Genomic DNA, 25,000 nt, shown 5'->3' with positions numbered 1-25,000 from the left:
GCCCTCACCTGCGACGGCCACCAACGACGAGGCGACATCCCTACACCCTCGCCCTCTCCCTCGTCCCCATCCATAACGAAGACGAACATAGAACGAACTGAAATACCACGAAGAAGGAAAAAGTTAGAAAAAAAGAGACATCCCCCCAAAAACTGAAATAAACGAAGAGAAAAAGCTAATAAACAGATTCCCGCATACCTAAAAAAAGTAAAAAGTGCATCATTCGTTCGCTAAGTGACGAATGAGAAGCAAAAAAATAGTTAAAATTATAAAAAAGTGTATCTTCTAGTGCACGCAATAACTTAACGAATACGAACTTCAAACACACGAATCTGGTGTTTTACGAATGATCCTGATCTTGAAAAACTGATATGGTTCCTAGTCCTACCCTGAAGAACACCATTTGAATATCCTACGCTCTTCAGAACACTCCTACAACGTCCTTTGGTCATCTCCACGACGCAAGATCTACCAAGTGTCCTATAGGATCGTCTCCACATCCTGCAACACTCCTATAGGTTATCTAACGTCTCTAAGGATTTCCTCAAGGCATCCTCAAACTCCTAGGATCATCAACACGGTGTCCTGCAGATCTTTAGGTCATCGAGAAGGCGTCCTCATCTCCACAGCATCCTACGAATCCTTGGCTCATCTCCACGAGGTCTTCAGATACAAGAATAACCTCCACGGCCTTCTCAAGACTCAAGAACTATCTCCACTTGGTCTCCACACTCAATTTCCACCTCGGAAAATCATCTCCACGGGGCTTCCACACCGCAAAAACCACACACACGTAGTTCTCAACCGCAACCCAAATTAACAAGTATCACGCAATCAACGACAACCACACACTCACGTCCTATTACCCATCCCCAAGAGTCCTTCGCAACGCATCCTACACATCCTACCAGCACCATGGACGCCGTCAGACCCTCAGGACTCCGCGAGCCCATCCGTTTCGGCCGTCAGTTCTCCGAGCCTCTGACCGTGGACATCCCCGTCAGGTTCGGGCGCCAGTTCTCGTCGCCCGATTCGAGGTCTGAGTCCCCGCTCCGCACGCCCCCCTCAGGCAAGCCATACAAGTTTGCTCCGCTGTCCACGCCGTCCCCTTCCGCTGGTGCCAGTAAGTACTCGCATTCCCGTTTTCTCTTTTGTTGTTTTCTGTTTGTTTTTTGAGTGGAAAATTTCGGGGTTTTTTTCACGTGTTTTCTTGTCTTTTTTTCAGTGAGGTTTTGTTGTGGTACTTCTTTTTTTTTGGTCGTGTATGTTTTATCGAATAGGGAAGTCCTTGTGTTATTTTTTGTTTGTTTGTTTGTTTTTATATGATAGCTATGGGGTCTTTTTTCTTGCTATTTTCTTTTTGTGGTTTGTTTTGGATCACTGTTTTTTCTGGGCTCTCGTCGACTGATTTTCTTTTTTTTCAAGTTTATCTGACGATTTTTTTTCCTCTGTTTCGTGTTTTACTTCAATTCACATCCTTTGTCTGCTTAATATCTTTCTCTCTCCTATCTGTCCCTTCCCTAACCTCTCTTTTTCCTCTCTCTTCACCAATCTGCCTGTCTATAATGCCCATTCGAGTAACTTTAATTCATGTGTCGTTGATTATGTAGGAAGGTGATCAGGGAGGAGGGAGGAGAAGTCAAGCAACCTTCTCGGATACATAATTAAGGTGCATATACACGTCTGTCTGTCTGTCTGTCTGTCTGCGTGTACTTGTCCTGCCGAGGTCGTAGACATGTAAAGAAGGGCGTGTCCTGCCTATATTAGCTTGAGACCAATGGACAAACTTAGAGAGTATGAAGAAAAACAAGGCGTATGAGGGACCACTGCGCAGTTTCTCTCCCTCACCTCGTTTTCTTTCTCGTTAACCTCAATACATCATCGCTTCACTGTACTACTTCACATGCTCACTCTCTAAGCTAAATCAAACTTCATCTTGTATATGATCATTGGTGATAAAACTATACATCTTAATTTGCTGTAGTGATTAAGGAGGCCGGATTGTTATGGAGAAGGGGACTACAGGTGGCATAAGAAGAAAAGAGGGAGGTTGAGGGAGGTGGCATAAAAGAAGGGCGAGGGCATAAAGGAAGGGAGAGGTAAAGGAAGGGGCATAAGAAGGAGAGTGAAGGGAGGGGGGCACGAAAGATAGACTAGTCAACCCTTAACTTACGTTTTCTTTGAACTGTACTTATAGAAAATTTTACTTATAGGGGTATCTCAAGCATTTTATATCTTCAGTAACTCCATACCTCTACATTCTTATAGACATTATCAGTGTAAGAAAAAAAGTTACAGGAAATATTATGTAATATCTTTTCGAAATACTTGCCACGGAAACAAATATTTGATTTCTACGACTACTATTACTACCACTACTACTACTACTACTACTACTACTACTACTACTACTACTACTACTACTACTACTACTACTACTACTACTACTACATACTACTACTACTGCATATTACTACTACTGCTACTATTACTACTACTACTACTACTACTACTACTACTACTACTTCCTCATGTGTGTGTGTGTGTGTGTGTGTGTGTGTGTGTGTGTGTGTGTGTAAGACAGGTCACCGGGATCACAAACACCGTACCTGTGAAACTCTTACTGGTCGCCCACATCACACCTGAGGCCCTTGTACGGAGCCTCGGGGCATGCTGGTCCTCCCACGCCCCCCTCCTTCCCCCCCAATTCTTATGCCCCCTCCTTCTCCCCCTTTCCTTGTTATGCCCTCTTCCCTCCCTCTTTCTTATGCCCCCTACCTTCCCCTTCCTTATTCCCCCTTTCCCTCCTTTATTCCCCCTTTTCCATCCCTTTCTTCTGTCTCCCTTGAAATATCCTCTTCTCCCTTACCTCCCTCACTACTACTACTACTACTACTACTACTACTACTACTACTACTACTACTACCACTACTACTACTACTACAATGGGTTAAAGAGATCAGGAGTTGGGGGTCTTCTTAGGTATATTATTATTATTATTTTATAGTTTATTAGGGAGAGGAGGGAAGCATAAGGGGGGAGGGGGAGGCGGGGGGAAGGTGTTGGCGTCCCCCCCCCCCTCCGGCAGGTGAGACTCCCTGACACCTTGGTTACCTTGCCTTACCTGTGCAAAAAAAAGTGTATATTTATTTATTTATTTATTCATATATAACTTACTTATTTGTGTATCAACCTTTAAATTTGTTTGTTTGTATAATTTCGTTGATTTTTATTTGTTTTGATTCTACGTGGTTAGTTAATGGGTGTTTTGAATGTACGTTTGTTTGTTTGTTTGTTTATGTTTGTCAGTGCATTTGTTTTTTCTTGTTTTCTCTGTTTTTCTTGTATACTGTCAATCTCTTTAGTCTTCTCTCTGTTTTCCTTTCCGTTGACCATTTTATTAATTTTCCTTCTCTCTCTTCTGTGATTTTCTTTTTTTTCATCATAACTTTTTTCTTATTTTCCCTCTGTTTTCCTTTTGTTCTGGTCAGTGTATTTCTTTTACTTCTCTTTTTGTGTTTCTTTTTTATTGCAATTGTATTTATTTTGTTTGTGTTACCCCTGTTTTCTTTCCCTCCTCTTTCACCATCCGGATTATAAGTCAATTTCACTCTCCATTTGATCCTCCTTTATTTGGTAAGGTTTATTATTTTGTTTTCCTTCAACTTTTTGTCTTTCATTCATTTATTTCGTATTTTCGTATATTTGTTTTATTTGTATTTCCTTTATTTTTCCTTCCCTTCTCTCACCTGGATTTTAAGTCACTTTCGCTCTCCATTTGATCCTCCTCTATTTAGTAAGGTTTATTCTTTTGTTTTCCTTCAACTTTTTGTCTTTCATTCATTTATTTCGTATTTTCGTATATTTGTTTTATTTGTATTTCCTTTATTTTTCCTTCCCTTCTCTCACCTGGATTTTAAGTCACTTTCGCTCGTCCTTTTGATCCTCCTCTATTTGGTAAGGTTTATTCTTTTGTTTTCCTTCAGTGTTTTGTCTTTCATTCATTTATTTCGTATTTTCGTATATTTGTTTTATTTGTATTTCCTTTATTTTTCCTTCCCTTCTCTCACCTGGATTTTAAGTCACTTTCGCTCGTCCTTTTGATCCTCCTCTATTTGGTAAGGTTTACTCTTTTGTTTTCCTTCAGTATTTTGTCTTTCATTCATTTATTTCGTATTTTCGTATATTTGTTTTATTTGTATTTCCCTTATTTTTCCTTCCCTTCTCTCACCTTGTGGATTTTAAGTCACTTTCGCTCGTCCTTTTGATCCTCCTCTATTTGGTAAGGTTTATTCTTTTGTTTTCCTTCAGTATTTTGTTCAGTTCGAGTTTATTCAGATTCTGCTCACCGCTTGACGTTCACATTTTCCACGGGTTCAGGGATAAGAGTCTGTTGTGTTTTCCTTCGTTCCGTCAAGCTATTCCGTGATATATTACTGATTGTTTTTCTTGTTCTTCTTATTTTTATTTTTATTTTTCTTCTTCTTCTTCTTCTTCTTCGTCTTCTTCTTCTTCTTTTTCTTTTTCTTTTTCTTTTTATTTTTCTTCTTCTTCTTTTTCTTCTTCTTCTTCTTCTTTTTCTTCTTTTTCTTTTCTTCTTTTTCTTCTTCCTCTTCTTCCTCTTCTTCTTTTTCTCTTCTTCTTCTTTTGTTTTCGTCAAATAGTTACGTTTTCTTCTTTTGATTCTTCATATTTTCTTCTTTCTTCCCTTCTAACCTTCCCTTTCTTCTCTTCTTCTCTCTTCTCCTCTCTTCTCTCCTCTTCAACCCTTCCTTCCCTTTCCCCCTTTCTCCATTTCCATTCTTCCCTTTCCTCTCTCTCTCTCTCTCTCTCTCTCTCTCTCTCTCTCTCTCTCTCTCTCTCTCTCTCCTCTTCTCTTCTCTTCTCTTTTCCCTGTTCCTTCCCTTCCCCTTCTACCCTACCCTTTCTTCTCTCTTCTCTTCTTCCCTCTTCCTCTCTCCCCTTCCCCTTCTCTCCCTTTCCCTCACTATCACCATCTATTCTCCCTCTCACCATCATTATCCTCCGTTCACTATTATTCTCCCTCCCTTCTTAGCTTCCTCCCTTTTTACGACTCCACAAAACACTCCTGTCTTCCTCCATACAAACTCCTCCTCCTCCTCCTCCTCCTCCACCTCCTCCTGAGAAGGCTGGCAGGGCGGCGCCTCGAAACCACCCACACGTGTTGCTCAGTGAAGAAGAAGGAGGAAGAGGAGGAGGAGGAGGAAGAGGAAGTAGAAGTAGAAGAATAAGAAGAACAAGAAGAACAAGAAGAGCAAGAAGAATAGGAACAAGAGGAACAAAAACAAGAAGGAGGAGGAGGAGAAGAAGAGGAGGAGAAGAAGGAGGAGGAAGAGGAGGAGGAGGAGGAGGATATGAAGTGTGCAATAAGCCAGTCGGCCTACGCAGGGGAGCTCCTGTAAACACAACACCCATCATCACCTAGGAGGAGGAGGAAGAAGAGGAAGAAGAAGAGGAGGAGGAGGAGGAGGCCGTGTGGGGTGTTAACATCCTTTTGGCTTAGTGGAGTTAAAAAGGGAATTTGTTTATATTTATTTTTTTCATTTATTTTAACTGAGAAGATCTGAAGAATTATTTATTTATCTATTTATTATTATTTTTTGTGTTTTCCTTAACCCTCTGTAACGATATTTCTCTTATTTTTATACTTATTTTAAATTCAATGTCTTCTTTTTAATTTATTTCTTCTATATCTTTCTTTCACAATTTATAGAAGTTCACATTTAGTTGTATTTTCTCTTTTTCTTAATTTTATCTATGTGACAATCTTTCTCTTATCTTTCTATTAACGTAAAATTTATTGTGATTTCTTTCATTAATTTCTATCCTTCATTTCTTTCACATATTCCAGACGATCCCATTTACCTCCATTATCTCTTTTTATTTATTTACCTTGAAGGAGAACGCGTATTAAAATTGTACGTAGGTCTTTGATGTGGTGACCTTGAGTTGAACTGCGCTAGGTGGGGGCGTGTGTTGGTGTACGTCATTGGTGGTGGTGATGGTGGTGGTGGTGGTGGTGATGATGGAGGTGGTGGTGATGTATGGTGTTATGATGGTGGTGGTGGTGGTGGTGATATTTTACTTTCCTTCCTCCCTTTCTTTCCTTCCTTCCTTCCTTCCTTCCTTTTTTTCTTTCTTTCTTTCTTTCTTCCTTTCTATCTTCCTTCTTTTCTTTGTTCTTTCCTTTCTTCCTTTTTTTCTTTCTTTCTTCCTTCCTTCCTTCTTTTCTTTCTTCCTTCCTTCCTTTCCACATACTTTGCTTCCTATTTTCTCTCTTTCCATTCTTCCTTCCTTCTTTTATTCTTCTCTTTCTCTCCTCCTCTTCTTTCCTTTCTCCTTCTTGCCTCACCCCCCCTTCCCCTCTTTCTCTGTTTTCCTACCCTCTCCTTCCTTCACTCCTTCACTCACTCACTCTGTCTCCTTCCTCTCATACTCCCTCCTTCCCTCCTTCACTCCTCTATCTCTTCTGCCATCCACTCCTCCCCTCCTCATCACTCCTTCACTCCCTCCCTCTTTATCTCCATCCTCCCCCGTGCCTCCAGTCTGGGTTGTGGCCTCGCTCAATGTCCCCATAAAACACACCTGTCAAGTAGCCGGGGAGTGTGGGCCGCCAGCTGAGCCTCGAGACAGGTAAACACACACAGGTAAACAGATCACCTCTCGGCCATGTGTTTACAGGTGGAGGAAGTTTGTTTCTGTGTGGTTTTGCTGTTGACTTGTTTACTGTAAGGGGTGGAAGGAGGGGGGGGGGGTTGAGGTAAGGGAGATGAGGAAGGGAGCTGTAACGAGGGAGGGAGAGATGATGAGGGAGAGAGAGATGATTAGGAAGGGAGAGTTAAGGAGAAAATGTGAACTAGTCTGGACGGGGATTTATATATTTACATTTTTTAGCGAGGTTGTAAATTCTTAGAAAAAAAGGGAGGAAGAGATGATGATGGAGAGAGAGAGATGATGAGGAAGGGAGAGTTAAGGAGAAAATGGGGTAGGGTCGCTATGGTGAACTAATATGAAGGTGGATTTATATATTTACATTTTTTAGCGAGGTTGTAAATTCTTAGATCGTCAATGGTTCTTTTTTTCCGTAATGGCGTTGATAGGGAAGTTAAGGTCTCGTGTTTTGTATTGGTTTAAAACTGATTTGCGTATGTCTTTGTGTGTGTGTGTGTGTGTGTGTGTGTGTGTGTGTGGGTGGGTGGGTGGGTGTATTACTTCTCAGCCTTCGGAAAAAAAAACACGTACTGGAACCTCATACATAAAAACAGGGCGAGAGAGAAAATACCCATGAAGCTTTGGTGACACTCAACGCTAAACAAACAAACACGAAAAAGATAAACACGTCATTGTAATGGAAATGGGGAGTGTGAGGGGAAGAAGAGAGGGAAGGGAGGAATGAGAAGAGAGAGAAGAGAAAGGAGAGTGATGGGAAACGAAAAGGAGAATGGGAATAGAGAAGAGAAGGGGAAGAGAGGAAAGGGAGGAATGAAAAGAGAGAGTAGAGAAAGGAGAGTGATGGGAAAGGAAAAGAAGAAGGGGAATAGAGAAGAGAAGGAGTGAAGGAAGAGTGAGAGAAGAGAGAGTGATGGGAAACGAAAAGGAGAAGGGGAATAGAGAACAGAAGGGGAAGAGAGGAAAGGGAGGAATGAAAAGAGAGAGAAGAGAAAGGAGAGTGATGGGATAGGAAAAGAAGAAGAGGAATAGAGAAGAGAAGGAATGAAGGAAGAGTGAGAGAAGAGAGAGTGACGGGAAACGAAAAGAAGAAGGGGAATAGATAAGAGAAGGGGAAGAGAGGGGAATAGGGATCAGATAATAAAGAAGGGAAGGGGAAGAGAGTTAAAGCTGCGGGTCATGTTAGCGATCAGGTCAGGCAGATTGGGTTCAAGGTCAAATGTGGGTTCATCCTAATCTTTTTCTTCTTGTTTATTTCTCTCTTTTATCTGTTTTTCTTCTTCTTATTTTTCTTCGTTTGTCTTCTTGTTCTCGTTCATTCGTTTTCTTCTTCCTCATTGTCTTTCTGTTCTTCATGTTCTTCTTCTTCTTCCTTCTTACTCATTCTCTTTTCGTTCTCCATATTCTCATTTCTTTCCTTCCTTTTCTTCTTCATCTTCTTCTTTTTCTTCTTCTTCTTCTTCTTCTTCTTACCTCGTTATGTACTTGGTCTCTATATTTCTTTATCTATCTATCCATTTATCCAATTTATCATTTTCATAATTATCCAGGAAATCCATGTACAACTTCCTGTTTTAAGCTTTACGTGGGAGACTAACGGGAGATGAAAACTTGATATGGGAGGGAGGGAGGGAGAGAGAGGGAGGGAGGGAGGGAGGAAGTGTCGTTGTGAACTATTTTGTTGGTGGAAGCGTGCGAGAGAGAGAGAGAGAGAGAATTAACTTTTTTTATTTAGGTTAACAGACGGACTGATATTTCTTTTTTTTTTAGGAAGAGATTCGGTCAGTCGTGTGTGTGTGTGTGTGTGTGTGTGTGTGTGTAGGTGTGTGTGTGCGTCTAAAAAAGCGCACACATGTAGGTTGTCTTTTGTCTGTAGCCTACACACACACACACACACACACACACACACACACACACACACGCACACACTTTCTCCTGTTCCTATTCTTTTATTTATGTTATGAATTTCTTTTTTAACTTTTTTTCTCATTGTTTATCCGTCTCACACCTTTTTTATTTTTTATTCTCTTCGATGTTTTCAATTATCACTTGCTTGGTTTTTCTATATACACGTTTTCTAATTAGTCTTTTTCTTCCTTTCCTTTTTCTTTCTCTCTTTCTTTCTTTTTTTTTTATCTTCTCATTTTTCTTTTTTATATGTCTTCGTTTTAACCTATCTTCTTTTCTTTCCTTTTAATATAATTCTCTTTCTCCTGTCCATTCTGTCTTTTCCTGTCTCTTTCTCTTATTTTCTTCTTCGCATTTTATTCCTCTTCCTTCTGTCCATTCTGTCTTTTCCTGTCTCTTTCTCTTATTTTCTTCTCATTTTATTCCTCTTCCTTTCGTCCGTTCCCCCTTTCCTTCTCTTTCTCTCTCTTACCATATTCTTAATTTATCTTCCTCTTCCTTCTTCCGTAAGTAAAGTAAGACGTACAGTATCAAGTAACTTCGCTCTCTCGATATGGACTTCCTTCCTCCTTCACTCCTTCAATCCTCCTCCTAATTTACTTTCCTCCTTCCCTCCCTCTCTCTCTCTCTCTCACTCGCTCTGTCTCACCTTCAGAACCGTGGCATTTCCTGGTACATTTTTTTCTTCCCTTATCATGTATGAGAGAGAGAGAGAGAGAGAGATTTTCTTTTTTTCCTTTAGTTTCTAGGTCATGTGGAGGCGAGAATTCAAGTTTTCTTTTCATTTTTTTCATCTTATTTCGTTTTTGACTTTTCTTATAATTTCTTTCCGCGACGTGATCGGGTCCTGTCATTATCGTCTCAGGTGAGCGCCGGGCCCTGCATTCACCTGTGTCGTCCTTACCTTACCTGTGAAAAGAACGTGATAACCAATTTTTTTAGTGCTGTCTGTAGCGCCGGTAGACTTTCTTGAGGGGAATGTTGGACGGCCCCAGCTCGTTAGTAGCGCAGACTGATTTTATTTATAGTGACTGCCGTGGTATATGACTCTTTGCTTGGGCCATGAAAAAGAACAAGAATAAGAACATGAACAGAAAGACAATGAGGAAGAAGAAAACGGATGAACGAGAACAAGAAGACAAACGAAGAAGAAGAAGAAAAAGAAGAAAAAGAGATAAAGAGAAAAAAAACAAGGAGAAAAAGATTGATTGAAGCTCCGGACAACGTGTGGGTAATCTTCCGACACTCGGGGATGGTGTTTCAGTGGGAGTCGAACCTAGGACCACGGGCTGACCACGTCCACATGATGATCACTCAGCCATGCGCACCGCCTCCGCCTCTATTGTTGTTGTGTTGTTGTTCTTGTTGTTGTTGTTATCACCATCATATGTTCGAAGTCGGCACGTGTGTGTGTGTGTGTGTGTGTGGGCGGGGTGTGGGCGGGGTGTGGTCAGCGGCGTGGGTTACAGAGTGGGTAGTAATCCCCCTCTCCCCCCCTTCCTTCCCTTCCCCTTTCTCCTCCCCATCTCTCCCTCCCACTCCTTCCCCTCCCTGTCACTCGTCCATCTGGGAAATTGATAAGATGATGGATTCGTAATTAAAATATGGGATAGACTTTCGTTTTTTTTCTTACTCTTAATATTCATTCTATTTCTATCTTGGCTGTTGTACTGTTGTTGTTGTTGCTGTTGTTGTTGTTGTTGTTGTTGTTATTTCTTTTTCATCTCTTTCACCAGCGCACAATTTACCTATTTTATTACTCACCTTTTTTCTTCTCCGTCGCTCCCATTTTTATTTGTCTCCTCTGTGTCTTCATTTTTCTTGGTGGTAGTAATGGTGGTGGTGGTGGTGGTGTAGGTCGCTGTTGCCAACACACCTGATCCCATCCAGACCTCACCTGTCCAGCTGTCACGCCGTCTAGGTTGTCGCCAGGTGGAGGGAGGCCGAGCTGGGTTGGTGGTGAGAGAGAAGAGAAGGATAATTAAGAGCAACAGAGTCCTCCTCGGGGTATAAATAGTTTACTCTGAGAATAATTCAGCTATAAAGAAGTGTGTAGGAATGTATAAGATCACACACACACAGAAAAAAAAAGATTAATAAATATGAAAAAAAAAAATGTTATATAAGATAAAAGGAGAAATAAAAATAAATAAATAAAGAAAGAAAGAAGGAGAAAGACCACTAATCGTCAACTCCTATATATGGCAAAACGTACAAATTATCAGAGTTCGTTTAAGGGACATATGGACCACTGTTTCTCATCCCTAACATTAGAAAAGAAATTATCAGGGTTCGTTTTAGGGGCATAAGGGGCACTATTTTTTTATCACCTATATGGAAAAAAAAGGTACAGATAGCCGTAGATTGTTTAAGGGACATAAGGGCCGCTAATTGTTATCACCTGTGGGAAAAAATCAACAGGTAAGAACAGGTGACACTGCTGATCCCTTCACCTTGAGGGGATGTCCCGCGGAGGTAGGGTGTGGGCGCGACGGGGCCACACACACACACGCACGCACACACAAAAAAAACAGGCACACACACACACACACACACACACACGAATCCTACACGTACTCACATATGTAAATCCAATTAACTGAAGAAAGAGGAAAGGATGAAAGAGATAATTACAAGCCATAGAGGAAGAAGAAAATAAGAAGGAAAAGAAAGGAAAAGAGGAAAGAAGGAATAAAAAGAAGACGAGTTGAAGTGACTGAGTGAAGAAGAAAATAAAAAAAGAAAAGAAAAACAGAAAAAAGAAATAGAAATGGAATATATATAGGAAGGAAGATGACAGAAGGAAGATGGAAACAAGAAAAAGAAAAGAAAATAAAGAAAGAAGGAATAGAAAGAAAACCAAAATAGGGAAGAAATTGATTAACGTAGTTAGTAACAGCTGTAAAAGGTAACATAGGTGGTGACGTCAGGTGGTTAGTGATGACGAAACAGCGACAGGTATGCAAGATAAGGTGTGTGGTGACGTAGGGACAGTTTCACAGTTCTCCATGATGGGTTAATAAGCTCCCAAACCAGTACCAGAGCCTTCGAAATTTCCTTGTATAGTGTCTGGGATTTATATTTAAGTTCACAAATTTGATGAAACTATACAGGAAAAGTCTTGTGTTTTTAGTGTGGCATCGAAGACCTCACCATTTTGGATTGTATGGGATTCTATAGTTTGGTTCGGGCTGTTACGAAGACACTGTGTTGGACTGTGAAATCGGCTCGTAGATTGGTGGCGGTGGTGGTAGTGGTGGTGGTAGTGGTGGTGGTGGTGGTGGTGGTGGTGGTGGTGGTGGTTGTAGGCGGACACGAGGGTCTGTTAGTGTGGGTGTATCAATCTCAAATCTATCTATCCCTGTCCCCATTTATCTTTCAATCCCCTTATCCTCCCCTTCCCCTATCACCCATTCCCCTCATCCCCTCCCACTGCCATTCTCTTTCTCCCCCTCCCCCATCTTCTGCCATCCCCATATCCGCCCTTTCTTGTCCTTCGTTCTCTTCCTTTCTCTCCTATGTCTTTCCTTTCTTTTGTCTTTCGTGATTTTTGTTTTTTTTTGTTCCAGTTTTATCATTCTTTAATCTTATGTTTTCCTTCTTTTTTTGGTTTCTTTTTTCTTCCCTTATTATCTTTTTCTCCTCTTCAGCTTCCTTCTCTTTTTATCTTTTCTCGTCTTCCAGTCAATCTTTTCCTCTTCTTCTTCTTCTTTTTCTTTCTTAACTTTTTATCTTCTTCCATTCTATCTTATTTTGTTTTTTTCTTCTTTCTCCTCCTACCATTTTCTTCTCTTCCATTCTTCTTTGTATAATCTTTTCCATTTCTTCATTCTGTATAACCTAACCTAACCTAGCAAGAGAAAGATTAAAGGGTAACTGTGTGTGTGTGTGTGTGTGTGTGTGTGTGTGTGTGTGTGTGTGTGTGTGTGTGCGTGTGTGTGTGAATACAAATGCCAATATCGAAGATGGACGTTTTAATTTCACATCCAGGGCGGGACTTGTTTTCACTCCCTCACCTGTTCTCACCTGGGCTGGTCAGTGCACTCACCTGGCTAATCGGGCGTAGGTGAGAAGGCTGTTACCTGGCCCCCAACCCCCCCGCCCGTACCCCCCTATCACCTCCTTCATCCCCTTCTCTCTCCTCCCTCCTTCAAATCAAGTTACCTGGGAAGCGTTTCACCTGTGGACTCTACTTTCTTCATTTTTTCTTCTCTTGCTACGCCTACGTGAGTTTTTTTTTTTTTTTTTTTGAGGGGAGGGTTGTGTTTTTTCTTGTTTGTTTTTGTTTGTTTTTTGTTTTGTTTTCTTGTGTTTTGTTATTTTTGTGTTTTTGACTTTTATTCTGCTTTTTTTTGTTTGAGTTTGTTTGTGAATTAAGAAAAGGAAATCATTATCCATAGAAAGAGTAATTATTGTTCTACTTTCTGTCATATTTCCGTCGTGAGAGAAATAAATATAACAAAAGATCTACAAAAAATAATAATAATAAAAATAGATAATAGATAATAGATCAAACATACACGTAAAAAAGAAAACAAAATAGATACCCATGAATAAAAAGACAACAAAACATTCACTTACTAACAATTCTTACATATATACAAATGAATGTTATTGTTTTTTGCATCAGTAGAAACAAACAACAAATAAATAGCTTGAAAAATAAGTCTCAATAGCAAGGAACACGATTTTCTCTGCTCTTTTGTTTTGCTTTGCGTTTAACTGCGTATAAAGGAGCAAAGACGCAAATAAAGAGAAGGCGAAGGGAAGCCTGATGCGTAGTTCCTCGTGTGTGTGTGTGTGTGTGTGTGTGTGTGTGTGTGTGTGTGTGTGTGTGTGTGTGTAGGAGACGCCCCCTTCTCAACTCTCCTTCATACCCATTATTCTTTTTTTTTTTCTCTCTCTCTCTCTCTCTCTCTCTCTCTCTCTCTCTCTCTCTCTCTCTCTCTCTCTCTCTCTCTCTCTCTCTCTCTCTCTCTCTCTCTCTCTCTCTCTCTCTCTCTCTCTCTCTCTCTCTCTCTCATGATTTGATCTGGATGAGAGATAAGTTAAAAAGTACCGCCCTTCTTTATGTTACTAAATGGCTCTTAGGAAAGGGTCAGATGCCTCTTCTCCTCCTCTTCCTCCTCCTCCTCTTCTTCCTCTTCCTCCTCCTTCTCTTATTCATCCTCTTCTCTTATCCCTCCTCCTCCCCTCCTGTCTTCTCGAACTCTTTTATTTCTCGTATTCATATTTTTTTTGTTTTATTTGTTTTCTTCTGCTTCGTCTTTCTCATCTTTCATCTTCTTTATCTTCGCCTTTTTCTCTTTTTCTATTCTCGTTTTCCTCCTCTTATTCCTCCTCCTTCTTTCCCTTTGTCATCGTCTTCTGTATCGTCATTATCCTTACCCTCCTCCTCCTCCTCCTCCTCCTCCTCTTCCCTCACAAAAAATGACATAATATAGTCCAAAAACAATGACTCCACACTTTGAACCTCACTTTTTACGTCCATTTGCATAAGTGACGCAAGAAAAAAAGTCAAGTCGGTTATACATCTCTCTTGTGGGAAGGCACGGAGTGGAGCTCGATCCTATACCTTTCTAATGGGGGTGTAGATATAAAGGGAATCCGATCCTTTAGTCGTCTATAGTATAAAGTCATCAAGGAAGCAATTGTCACTGGTTCTTTGGTACGTATTCGAATTAGAGAGACGAAGGAGTGGAGTTCGATTCTCTTGCAGTGTTAAGGAATAGAGTCCGATCCTTTTGCAATCTTTTGGGGTTAACATAAGCATCGATAAAGGCTTAAAAAGGGTTCTGAGGGTGACCTTTGAGTACGGACAGTCACCCTTGCGTGTTTAGCTCCCTGCCTCACTCACCCTTGCCAAGCTTGTTTGTCTGCACCCTGCGAAGCCTGAGTAAGTGGGAGACAAAAGGAATGGTGACGGGGAGGAGTTAGGGAAGAAAATGGAGATGTTCTGTGGTGAGGTTCGCGAATGTTGGGGAATAAATTAAGAAAGGAAGGAGGAGGGAGGAAAAAGGAAGGAAAGTAAAAAGGAGGGAGGAAAAAGAGGAAATATATATGTCATACAGTTGAGGAATGAAGAAAGAAAGGAAGAAAGGGAAGGAAGAAGGAAGGAAGGATTAAAAGGAAGGGAGAAAAAAAAAGGAAATAGATATGTCATACAGTTAAGCTCTTTAATGTGGAGGAATGAAGAAAGAAAGGAAGAAAGAGAAGGAAGAAGGAAGGGAAGAAAGAGGGAAGGGAGGAAAGAAGGAACGAGAAATGGAGAAATAGTGTGGTTGTGTTCTCTAATGTGGAGGAATAAAGAAAGAAAGGAAGAAAGAGAAGGAAGAAGGAAGGGAAGAAGGAGGGAAGGGAGGAAAGAAAGAAGGAGGAAATAGAGTTGCAGTGTGGTTGGATTCTCTAATGTGGAGGAATGAAGATTTTCCTCCTCGTCATCTTTCTCCTTTTTTTACTCCACCTCCTCCTCCTCCTCCTCGTCCTACTCCTCCTCTTCCTCCTCCTTCAGTAAACAGCCAATCAGTCACGACTTTTGCATCAGGAATTAGCTCTCGCCCTTTCAAATCAGGAAGCAAAAATAAAATAAAAGTGAAATAGAAATGAATGAAGATAAAAGAAGAGATATAAATAGATAGATAAGTGAAATGACGTAAAAGTAATGGTAATAGTAATAATAAAAGTAATAACTGAAACTAATAAATAAATAGAAGGTAGTAGAAAAAAAACATAACACTTAAATAGGTTAATAAAAAGTAATATAAAATCTACAACTGATAAATAAAGAAATAAAACAAAATAAAAGAACTACAACAGAAAATAAAAACAAACATGGCAAGTGCATTTAATAGCAACACACACACACACACACACACACACACACACACACACACACACACACACACACACACACACACACACACACACACACACACACACACACACACACACACACACACACACACACACACACACACACACACACACACACACACACACACACACACACACACACACACACACACACACACACTCCTAAAAACAAAGGTACACCATCACACCTGTAGTACTAATTAAAACAAAACACCAACAACCAAAAAACAAACATAGCAAATGCATTTAATAGCAATAAACACACACACACACACACACACACACACACACACACACACACACACACACACACACACACAAACACACACACACACCTAAAAACAAAGGTACACCATCACACCTGTAGTACTAATTAAAACAAAAAAAAACAAAAAACACACACCATTTAGATACCAAGTGATCACCTTTTAATTCACTCACAAACACACTTCTTTCAATATCCCTGTTTACTTTTTTTTCTTGGTGTTTTTTTATGGGGACGATTAGTCGGTGGTGTTTGGAAATTTATTACGCAATGGACACCGATAAGGAAGAGGAGGAGGAGGAGGAGGAGGAGGAAGAAGAGGAAGAGGAGGAGGAGCGTTTATCAATCCGGTTTTATGTTTTGGGGACACACCCTTTGATGCCCACAACCTCCTCCTCCTCCTCCTCCTCCTCCTCTTCCTCCTCCTCTTCTTCTTCCTTCTTCCCTATCTCCCCTCCCCTCCCCTGAATCTTCCCACGCTACCCTCCTTCATTCTCCCCTTTCCCTGTCTCCTCCTAGTTAGCTTCCCACGCGATGTCTCCCCCCTCTCTCTCTCCCCATTCTCCTCCTCCTCCCCTTCTTCCACTTCTTCGTCCCCTGTTAGTTTCCCACGCTTCAGTATTTTCTAATCCCATCTTCACACTGACCAATGGAATGTATAGTTATCATCATCATCATCATCATTATTATTACTATCATCATTATTGTGAATTCATATGATGGTGGTATTTTTTTTTTCATTATGCTCAAGGTCTGTAACTCTAGGTCCCTTTTTTGTTAATATCTAAGTCAGTTTGCGTAGTATGAATTCGTCTGCATCTTTATTAATAAGGTCTATGGTTAGGCTGTATCTTACTTCGCTCCTATTACCTCCGCTCGAAACGCTAAGTACTTCATTCAAGGTTACACTAGGGAGGTTTTAAGTTCAGTAAATCAGCTTAGAACTTAAATACAAATCAGTTTACGTCGTTATTCTTTCCTTCTCTTTCTCTCTATCGTTTCTCGTTACCTCTCTCTAGCTTTCTCTCTTCTCTCTCTCTTATTTCCTCTTACTTTTTTTCTCTTCTCTCTCTCTCCCTATCCTCACTCGTAACTTCTCTCTCGCATTCTCCCTTCTCTCAGCTATTTCCTCTTATTCCCTTTCTCTTCTCACCTCCCTCCCTCCCTCAACAATTTCTTCTTACCCCTTCTCTTACCCCCTTTTCCCTTCTTTCCTTCCCTCTATCCGTGTCGTTGCTTTCCCGTTTTGAAATAGGTGCACGGAAATAGGGTCAGTGAGGTGATGTGAAGGTTTTAAGAGGACAGCATCTTATCTCGACACGGCAGCATCACCGCCCGCCCCTATCACCATCATTACTCCGTGTCGATTACTCCTGTGTGTGTGTATGTGTGTGTACGTGTGTGTGTAGGAAGGTACCCAACGCCTCATGTATGTTTGAACGCCCCCTCCTCCTACGTTCCTTCACTGTCCTTCTGTCCAATGTTCGCTATATTTTTTTCTTTACTAACTTCATTCTTTTTTTTTTTTCTTCATCTCTGTTGTCATTCGGCACTCGTTTTTCTTTTTCTCTCTATTGCTTCTTCTTCTTCAGTTATTTTCTATTTACCATTTTCTCTTATCTCCCTACTTTGTTTTGTCTCCTCTTCTTCTTTAGCTTTATTCACTGTCTTTCTGTCTCTCATGTTCATTTTTCAATCATTTCCTTCTTCCCTTCTTCCCTTCTCTTCATCTCTGTCTAAATTCATTGCATCTTCTCGCTTTCTCTCTCTCTTTCGCTTTTCCTTCAGCCATTTCCTCCTTCCCTTTTTCTCTGCTCCTCATTTCTATTCACTTCTTGTCTCGCTTTCTCTATCTCTCGTCTCTTCTGCAGTCATTTCCTTCTCCCTCCATTCTTCCCTCCCTCCAGTTTCCTCTCTCCCTCCCTATCCTCCTTTCTTGTTGCCTACCTTTTTCCTTCCATGCCCTCCTTCCTCACATCTTCTAATGACCTACTCTTTCCCTTCCTCCCTCTCTCTCCCCTTCCCTCCCTCCGTCATGTCAAAGATCCACACCCACACAGACACACATATACCCACACAGAGACACACATATACCCACACCTACACCCACCCACACCACTTCCTACTTCACTCGTCTTCTTATGCACTAACTACTCCACATCCCACACTCCTTACGCCTCCACCTCCTACTTAAAACTCCCTCCTCCTCCTCCTCATTCTCCTCCTACTCCACCTGTTCACCACATACCTCTGAGGAAGTTACCAGCCCTCCCTCTCCCCATCTTCCCTCTCCACCTCCACTACCTGCCTCTGCCTCCACCTGTTCATCCACATACCTGAGATCTGTACGTGGGTTTAATATTGTGTGCACAGGTAAAGGTGTGTGTGTGTGTGTGTGTGTGTGTGTGTGTGTGTGTGTGTGTGTGTGTGTGTGTGTGTGTGTGTGTGTTGTGTTGGTGCCTAGTGGTTGAAGGTTTCTAGTGTGTGTGTGTGTGTGTATGTGTGTGTCTGTGGTTTTGGTGTTGGTTTAAGTGGTAGGTGGTTATGTGGTACTGATTGGGTATTGGAATGTGTATGTGTAGAGTTCGATTCTTTACTTTTTTTCCGTTTTTTTTTTCTCGTTTTTTGGTTTGCTTAAGGTTGGATTCTTTGTGTTTTTCTCTCGTCTTTTGCTTTATATATTCTGGGAAGGTTTGTGTATTTATATTTCCCTCGTGAATGTCCTAACTTACACACACACACACACACACACACACACACACACACACACACACACACACCTTGACCGGAATAACATCTACTACAGTCACCCCATTCCACTTCCTCCTCCTCTTGTTATTTTTTTTCCTTAGTCTCTCCTCTTAAAGGATACGAAAAAAATGGGAGGCATTACTCTACTTCACGCCCGTATATACATCACTCTGACACACACACACACACACACACACACACACAAACACAAACACACAAACACCTCTTCTTCGTGTGATATCAATTACTTTCGCGATGTATCTCCTAATGATTTCTCTACTCAATTAGCTATCTCTCTCCTCCTCGCTCTCTCTCTCCACCAATCTTCTCCCTCCCTATCTCTCCCTCCACGTGCCTCTCCCCTTCTTCCTTCCCACGTTATTCCCTCTCTCCCCTCGCTATCTCTCCATGGTCCATCCGTCTCCTTATTCTCCTTCCTCGCTCTGATAGCCATAAGAAGCCTCCCTTGACCCTGGCCCGTCTTAACGAAGGTTCCCGCTGTGATAAGCCGGTTAATTATGGCTTTTTACTCGTCTCGGATCCTCTCAGGTGCGCATATAAATGTGTGTGTGTGTGTGTGTGTTTGCCTACGTCACGGTTTGGTCTATTGGGTTTAGAAGAGTGTTTAGGGGTGATGGATTTATTGTGGTAGGGAAGTGAAGTGGTTTGTCATGTTTCAGTTGGTTTATTATGTTGTTTTGAGGACGTGGAGAAAGAAAACGAGAAAAGAAAAGACAGTTGAAAAGGTGTGTGTGGCTTTCTATGTCACTGTTAGGGTTAAAAAATCGAAGACAGGGTTTAGGAAAGATGGATTGGTTATGGTATAGAAGTGAATTGGGTTATCATGTTGGTTTGAAGACTTAGAGGAAGAAAAGGAGAGTGTGAGAGAGAGAAAGACAGTAGAGGTGTGAGTTTACGTACGATTTTGTTATGGAAAAAGTAAAAGATCTGTTAGTGGACGATTTTAAAAAGGTAAAGAAGAAAAACGAGGAATGAGTAAAAAAAAATAGTGATATTACCCATGCCTTGTTTTGTGTGTGCGTGTGTTTGTCTGATTTTTGTTATAGAATTCCTGGAGGCTTTTTTGGTATAGAATAAAGATGATCCAGTGCACAATTTTTAAAGAGATAAAAGAGGAAAGCAGAAGAGAGGGAGAGAGCAACACAAAAGCAAAGACAGGTTGGACAGATGATTAATTGAGGTTCCACGCAGGTACCTCGCATTGATTTAACACACACACACACACACACACACACACACACACACACACACACACACACACACACACACACACACACACACACACACACACACAAACACACACAAGACTGCTCTGTTGGTGATGGTGATGTTGTTGTTGTTTTTGTTGGTGGTGGTGGTGATTGTAGTGGTGGTGATGATAATGGAGTTGGTTGTTAGGTTAGTGGTGGTTGTGATATTTTGTTAGTTGTGGTAGTAATCATAATCTTGGTGGTGGTAGTGGTGGTGATGGTGGTGGTAGTGGTGGTGATGGTGGTGGTAGTGGTGTCTCTTCTACCACCACCACCGCCTCCTGTTGGTCATATAAGGAAGCTCACAGGACACCACCACCACCACCACCACCACCACCACGGAAGGCATCGGTGTGTGGTGAAAGTTCGTCTTATTCCTATTTCGTAATTTATGCGCATGTGTGATGAGTTAGCGTAGTAGTAGTAGTAGTAGTAGTAGTAGTAGTAGTAGTAGGAGGAGGAGGAGGAGAAGGAGAGGAATTGTGGTTTCGATAGTGGTGGTGGTGGTTGTGGAGGAGAAAAAAATAAAGAAGGGGCATGTGAATAGATGTGAAAGGGTGGGGTAGGAAAGGGGGTGTGGGCAAGAACTAAGGGAAGGGAAAGGGATGGGTAGGAAGGGGGTAGCGGTAGGGGTATATATTAATGGCCCCCCCCCCTTAATGGCACCTCTCACCACAGGCTTCTCCGCCCCTCCATTTGAATATGAATCGCGTCCTTACATCCTAACGTGAGACTCCCGGACAGGTGCTTTCATTACATCGCCACCTCACCTGTTGATTAGTTAGGCTTGGAGGGTAAGGTGGGTCAGGTAAGGCTTAGAGAAGGGGAGGTGGGACTTAGCTTGATTTTTTTTTCTTTTTTTTCTCTGTTTTATTTTTTGTTTTGTCTGATGTGTTTTGTTATTTTGGTTCCTTTCTCTTTTTTCTTTCTTCTTTTTTTTTCTTTCCTGATTTCACCTTTTCTCTGCGTTCCTTTTTTTCTTTTTTTAATTATTTTCTTTATTCTTTTTTTCTTTCTCCTATCGGCCTCTTTTTTAATCTCTTGTTCTTTTGCTTTCTTTCTCTTTTTTTCTCTTTTCTTCTTTTTCTTCTTTCCTGATTTCACTTTTTCTTTGCGTTCTTTCTTTCTTTCCTTAATTATTTTTTTTATATTTTCTTCTGATGGTTTCTTTTTTAATCATTTTTCTCTCTTTCTTTCGAGTATCTGATTATATTAGTATTTATCTTTTTATTCATCCATTTTTGAAAGCAAGAGAGAGAGAGAGAGAGAGAGAGAGAGAGTATATGTGTATGTGTCAAGGGCCCAGGCGGTATGTGTCCTTGAACGAACTGGTCGCTTTGTCCATAAAGCCTTAACGATTGCAACACTTCAAGAGATAGCTGAGAAAATACATCAAACCTTCACCTTCCTTGTTTTGACGCCCACACCTAAAGATTACCTGTTGAGAGTGTGATAATCGGGTGGACAGGTGTGTTTCTCTCTCTCTCTTTATCTATCTATCCTTCTATCTATCTGTATATCTGTTTTATCATCATTTATCTATTTTTTCACTAACGTACTTTCCTTTTGTGCCATTTCGTATCTTTATGTTTATCTACCTATCTCTGTGATATCATGTCTAATTTCTTCATTAAATATTTCCTTTTTGCATCATTTCTATCTCTATTTCTCTCTTTTTATTATCATTCATCATTTTATTTATTTTCTTCCTCAAATATTCACTTTTCACTGGGTCTTTTCGTCAATCTGTACCCTTTTCCGTTCATTCATATTTTGGTAATGTCTTTCAATAATTAACTATATTTTTTTATTTAACTTTCGTCTACTATAGCTTATCTTCGCCTTTCTTTATTGTCTTTTCCATGTAAATCGTTTTCTTCATAACTAACTATATTATTTTTTTATTTAACTTTCGTGTATGGCCGCTAATCTTCGCCATATCATAAGGTCTTCCCTCAAACCATTACTATTTATCTATATATTTTCGATCGTGTCTCTGGTGTTTGTGTTTTGTGGGATCGAAGCCTATTATTTCATGTCGACGTTTTGCCCCGCGGGATTCGATGCTACGGGACCCTCTATTTATCGGGCGATTGACGATGCTGGCCACGCCCCTTCCATTCCTCGAGGCCCTCCTGCTGGGTTCTCTCTCTCTTTCTCTCTCGCTCCATCCTTTTTCCTCCTTATATATGCTGTGTCTTCTTCATTCTCTCTGTCACACTATATTTTCTCTCCATTTCTCTTTCCTTCCCATATTTTCTCTCTCCTCTTTCCTCTCATTTTCTCTATTATCATCTTCTTTTCTTTTTGTTTTTATCGTTCATCTCTCCCTCATTCTTTCTGTTTTGTTTGTCATTCTCCTTCCATCTCGTTGATATCGATTTTCTTATTGTATTTTCCTTCTTCTTCCTTTCTTCTTCTCTCCCTCTTTCCCGTCTTCTATGTCTCCTTCATTCTCACAATCTCTCATCTTTTGTTTTCTCCTTAAGTGTCTTCTTTTATTCGTATCTCCTTCCTTCCCTTCTGTCATCTGTGTCTTTCTTTCTCTTCCCTCGCTGTCACCTCTTATATTTGTCTCCATGTATTTTCTTTCTACCTCCCTTCCTCCGTTCTTGGCTTCCCTCCCTTCTTCCCTGTCTCCCTCTCGCTCTTTCTCTCTCTGTCTCTCTCTCTCTCCTAATATTTTCCCAAGTCATCCTCGTCTATTTTTTTTATTTTTTTTTGTTTCTCTTTGTTGGTGCATTACCCTCCTCCTCCTCCTCCTCTTCTCCTCCTCATCATCCTCATCCTCATCCTCCTTCTCCACCTCCATTAGTTATTATTCCTCGTCTATATTCTTTCTCTTCCGTTTATCATCTTTATTTCTCACTTTTCTTGTCTTATTCTTGAGAGTCACATTACCATCACTCATTGCCTCCTATCTCATCTTCCTCCTCTTCTTTCTCACCTCTACAGAATAAATTGCTACATCATTCTATTTTCTCCCACTTCTACATGACCTACACTCACCATACCCTCCTATCTACCCACCTATCCACTACCCTATCCTCTTCATGCCCCGCAGTAACCTCCCTTCTTCACTCTTCCCCGCTACTCTTCCTCCCCTATCCTCATCATGCCCTGCAGTAACCTCCCTTCTTCACTCTTCCCCGCTACCCTTCCTCCCCTATCCTCTTCATGCCCTGCAGTAACCTCCCTTCTTCACTCTTCCCCGCTCCCCTTCCTCCCCTATCCTCTTCATGCCCTGCAGTATACTCCCTTCTTCACTCTTCCCCGCTACCCTTCCTCCCCTATCCTCTTCATGCCCTGCAGTAACCTCCCTTCTTCACTCTTACCCGCTACCCTTCCTCCCCCAGCGTCATATCTTATACCCCAACCCGCCAACACAAACACACCCACGCAAACACACACACACACACACACACACACACACACACACACACACACACACACACACACACACACACACACACACACGCACACACATACAGACCTGCACATTCCATACCTATATACACCCGACCTACATACATACATACATACATACATACATACATACATACTCATCTTCATACATTATACAGTATCATTCTTAACTTAACCTTTGCTTCACATGTACAATTTATACATAAGTGCCCCCCCAACATGCAATACATATACATATACACCCCATTCATCGATGTCTCCTCTCTCTCCCTTTTTTTTTCCTTGCTATGTATATTACGTCTCTCTCTCTTTTATTCTCTGTCACTGTATCTCTCCATCTCTCCTTTCTTCCTTCATGTGTCTTTTTCTTTCTTTTTCTTTCTCTTTTATCATTCCTTTTTCTCTCATTCTTTCTATCCATCTCTTTCTCATTCCTCTTTCGTCTTCTTCCCTAACACCACCACTACTACTACTACTACAGCTACTATTACTACTACTTCTACTACTACTACTATTATTACCACTGCCACACACAATATACCTCCTCACCTTCTCCTCCACCTCCACCACCTCCACTACTACCACCACCGTGACCCCGCGCACCGCCCCCGCTCAGACGAAGGAACTGGTCGGGGCGCCTTACTCCGTCACCGCCTCTTGCTCTTTGCTTACTCAGTCGTTCGGGCGCCGCTGAAGAGAGCCTAACCCCCGCCAGCCAGCCCCGCATCGCTACACCCTCGCTCTCTCGCTCTCTCACTCTCACCCCGAAGAGCTCTCAAGATAGTGTTCGGTGCTTCTTCTACTTCTTCTTGTCCTTCTTCTTCCTCTGGGTTATCAAGGAAGGAAGGAAGGAGAGTTGTTCGTGGTGGTTTAACGAGAGAGAAATTTCAATGCGAGGATAAGAAGTGATCTTTGGTGAGTACAGTTAATGGATTTGTTGTTAAGAGAGATTTCAATGCGGGGATAAGTAGTGAGCTTTGGTGAATAAGGGTTTTGTTCGTGTTGTTTAGGGAGAGATTTCAATGCGAGAATAGGTAGTGAGCTTTGGTGGGTAAAGGTTTTGGTTGTGTTATTAGGAGGGAAATTTTAATGCGACAATAAGTAGTTAGCTTTAGTAATCTTGTTGTTTGGTGTTGTTAAATTTCGTTTGCTTTAGTTTGAATTGGGTTGGGTTGCGTGTGTGTCGTGTGTTAAGTGTTGTTTGTATAGGAGGAGACTAGTGCGTTTTGTGTGTGTTTCTGTGTGTGTTTGTGGTTTTGTGTGTTGCGTCCTCTCAGGTGTCTCTTTTCTGTTGGTGTTTGTGTTGCTTTGTACTGTTTCCGTTTGTCTTTGTGTTGCTGCGGTGTTCTTCTCTTTGTATTGCACTGGTTTCTTTGATCCATAACTCTCATATTTATTTCCTATCCTACATTCAATTATCTCTAATACACTTTACCTTTCAAGCTGTCCTATTGATACTCTTTCTCAATATTCCATCCTCTATGATACTTTACTTACTTAATAACACTCAAATTTCTTCCTTATTCTCCATTTTACTAACCTTTCTCACTCATACACTTTCTCCGTATTCCATCCTCTGTATATCTTTCTCAACCCCACAACACTTCTACCCATTTCCTATTCCCCCTTTAACTAACCTCCCCCATTCATACTCTTTTCCCGTGTCCAATCCTCTCTTTCCCATAATGTGTCCCATCTCGTGTGTCCCCTTCGCCACTATCACACACACACACACGTAATGGGACACGGGCATCGGGGTGAGGAGAGGACACCTGATACTGGAGCTCACCTCGCTTCTGGCAGGTTCCTGGGACGC

At 41.3% G+C, this 25,000-nt stretch overlaps 1 protein-coding gene across 11 annotated transcripts in view; it reads left to right on the top strand.

The window, feature by feature from the left end:
* Positions 1–25,000, top strand: part of LOC127003534 (CAP-Gly domain-containing linker protein 1-like) — a 140,079-nt gene that overhangs the window by 43,716 nt on the left and 71,363 nt on the right. For all 11 annotated transcript variants that reach the window (XR_007757131.1, XR_007757132.1, XM_050870385.1 and 8 more), the window contains exon 3: positions 1–1,123. This exon is cut by the window's left edge and continues 97 nt beyond it. Coding sequence is in view for 9 of the 11 variants with exons in the window: in XM_050870385.1 (XP_050726342.1) it covers positions 916–1,123 (208 nt within the window). In the remaining 2 variants the exon portion in view is untranslated. The remainder of the gene's footprint in view (positions 1,124–25,000) is intronic.

This window comes from Eriocheir sinensis, chromosome 25 (assembly GCF_024679095.1).
Source record: "Eriocheir sinensis breed Jianghai 21 chromosome 25, ASM2467909v1, whole genome shotgun sequence".
Lineage (NCBI taxonomy): Eukaryota > Metazoa > Arthropoda > Malacostraca > Decapoda > Varunidae > Eriocheir > Eriocheir sinensis.
The sequence above is the reverse complement of the archived record's forward strand: the minus strand, read 5'-3'. Positions and strand labels throughout refer to the sequence as shown.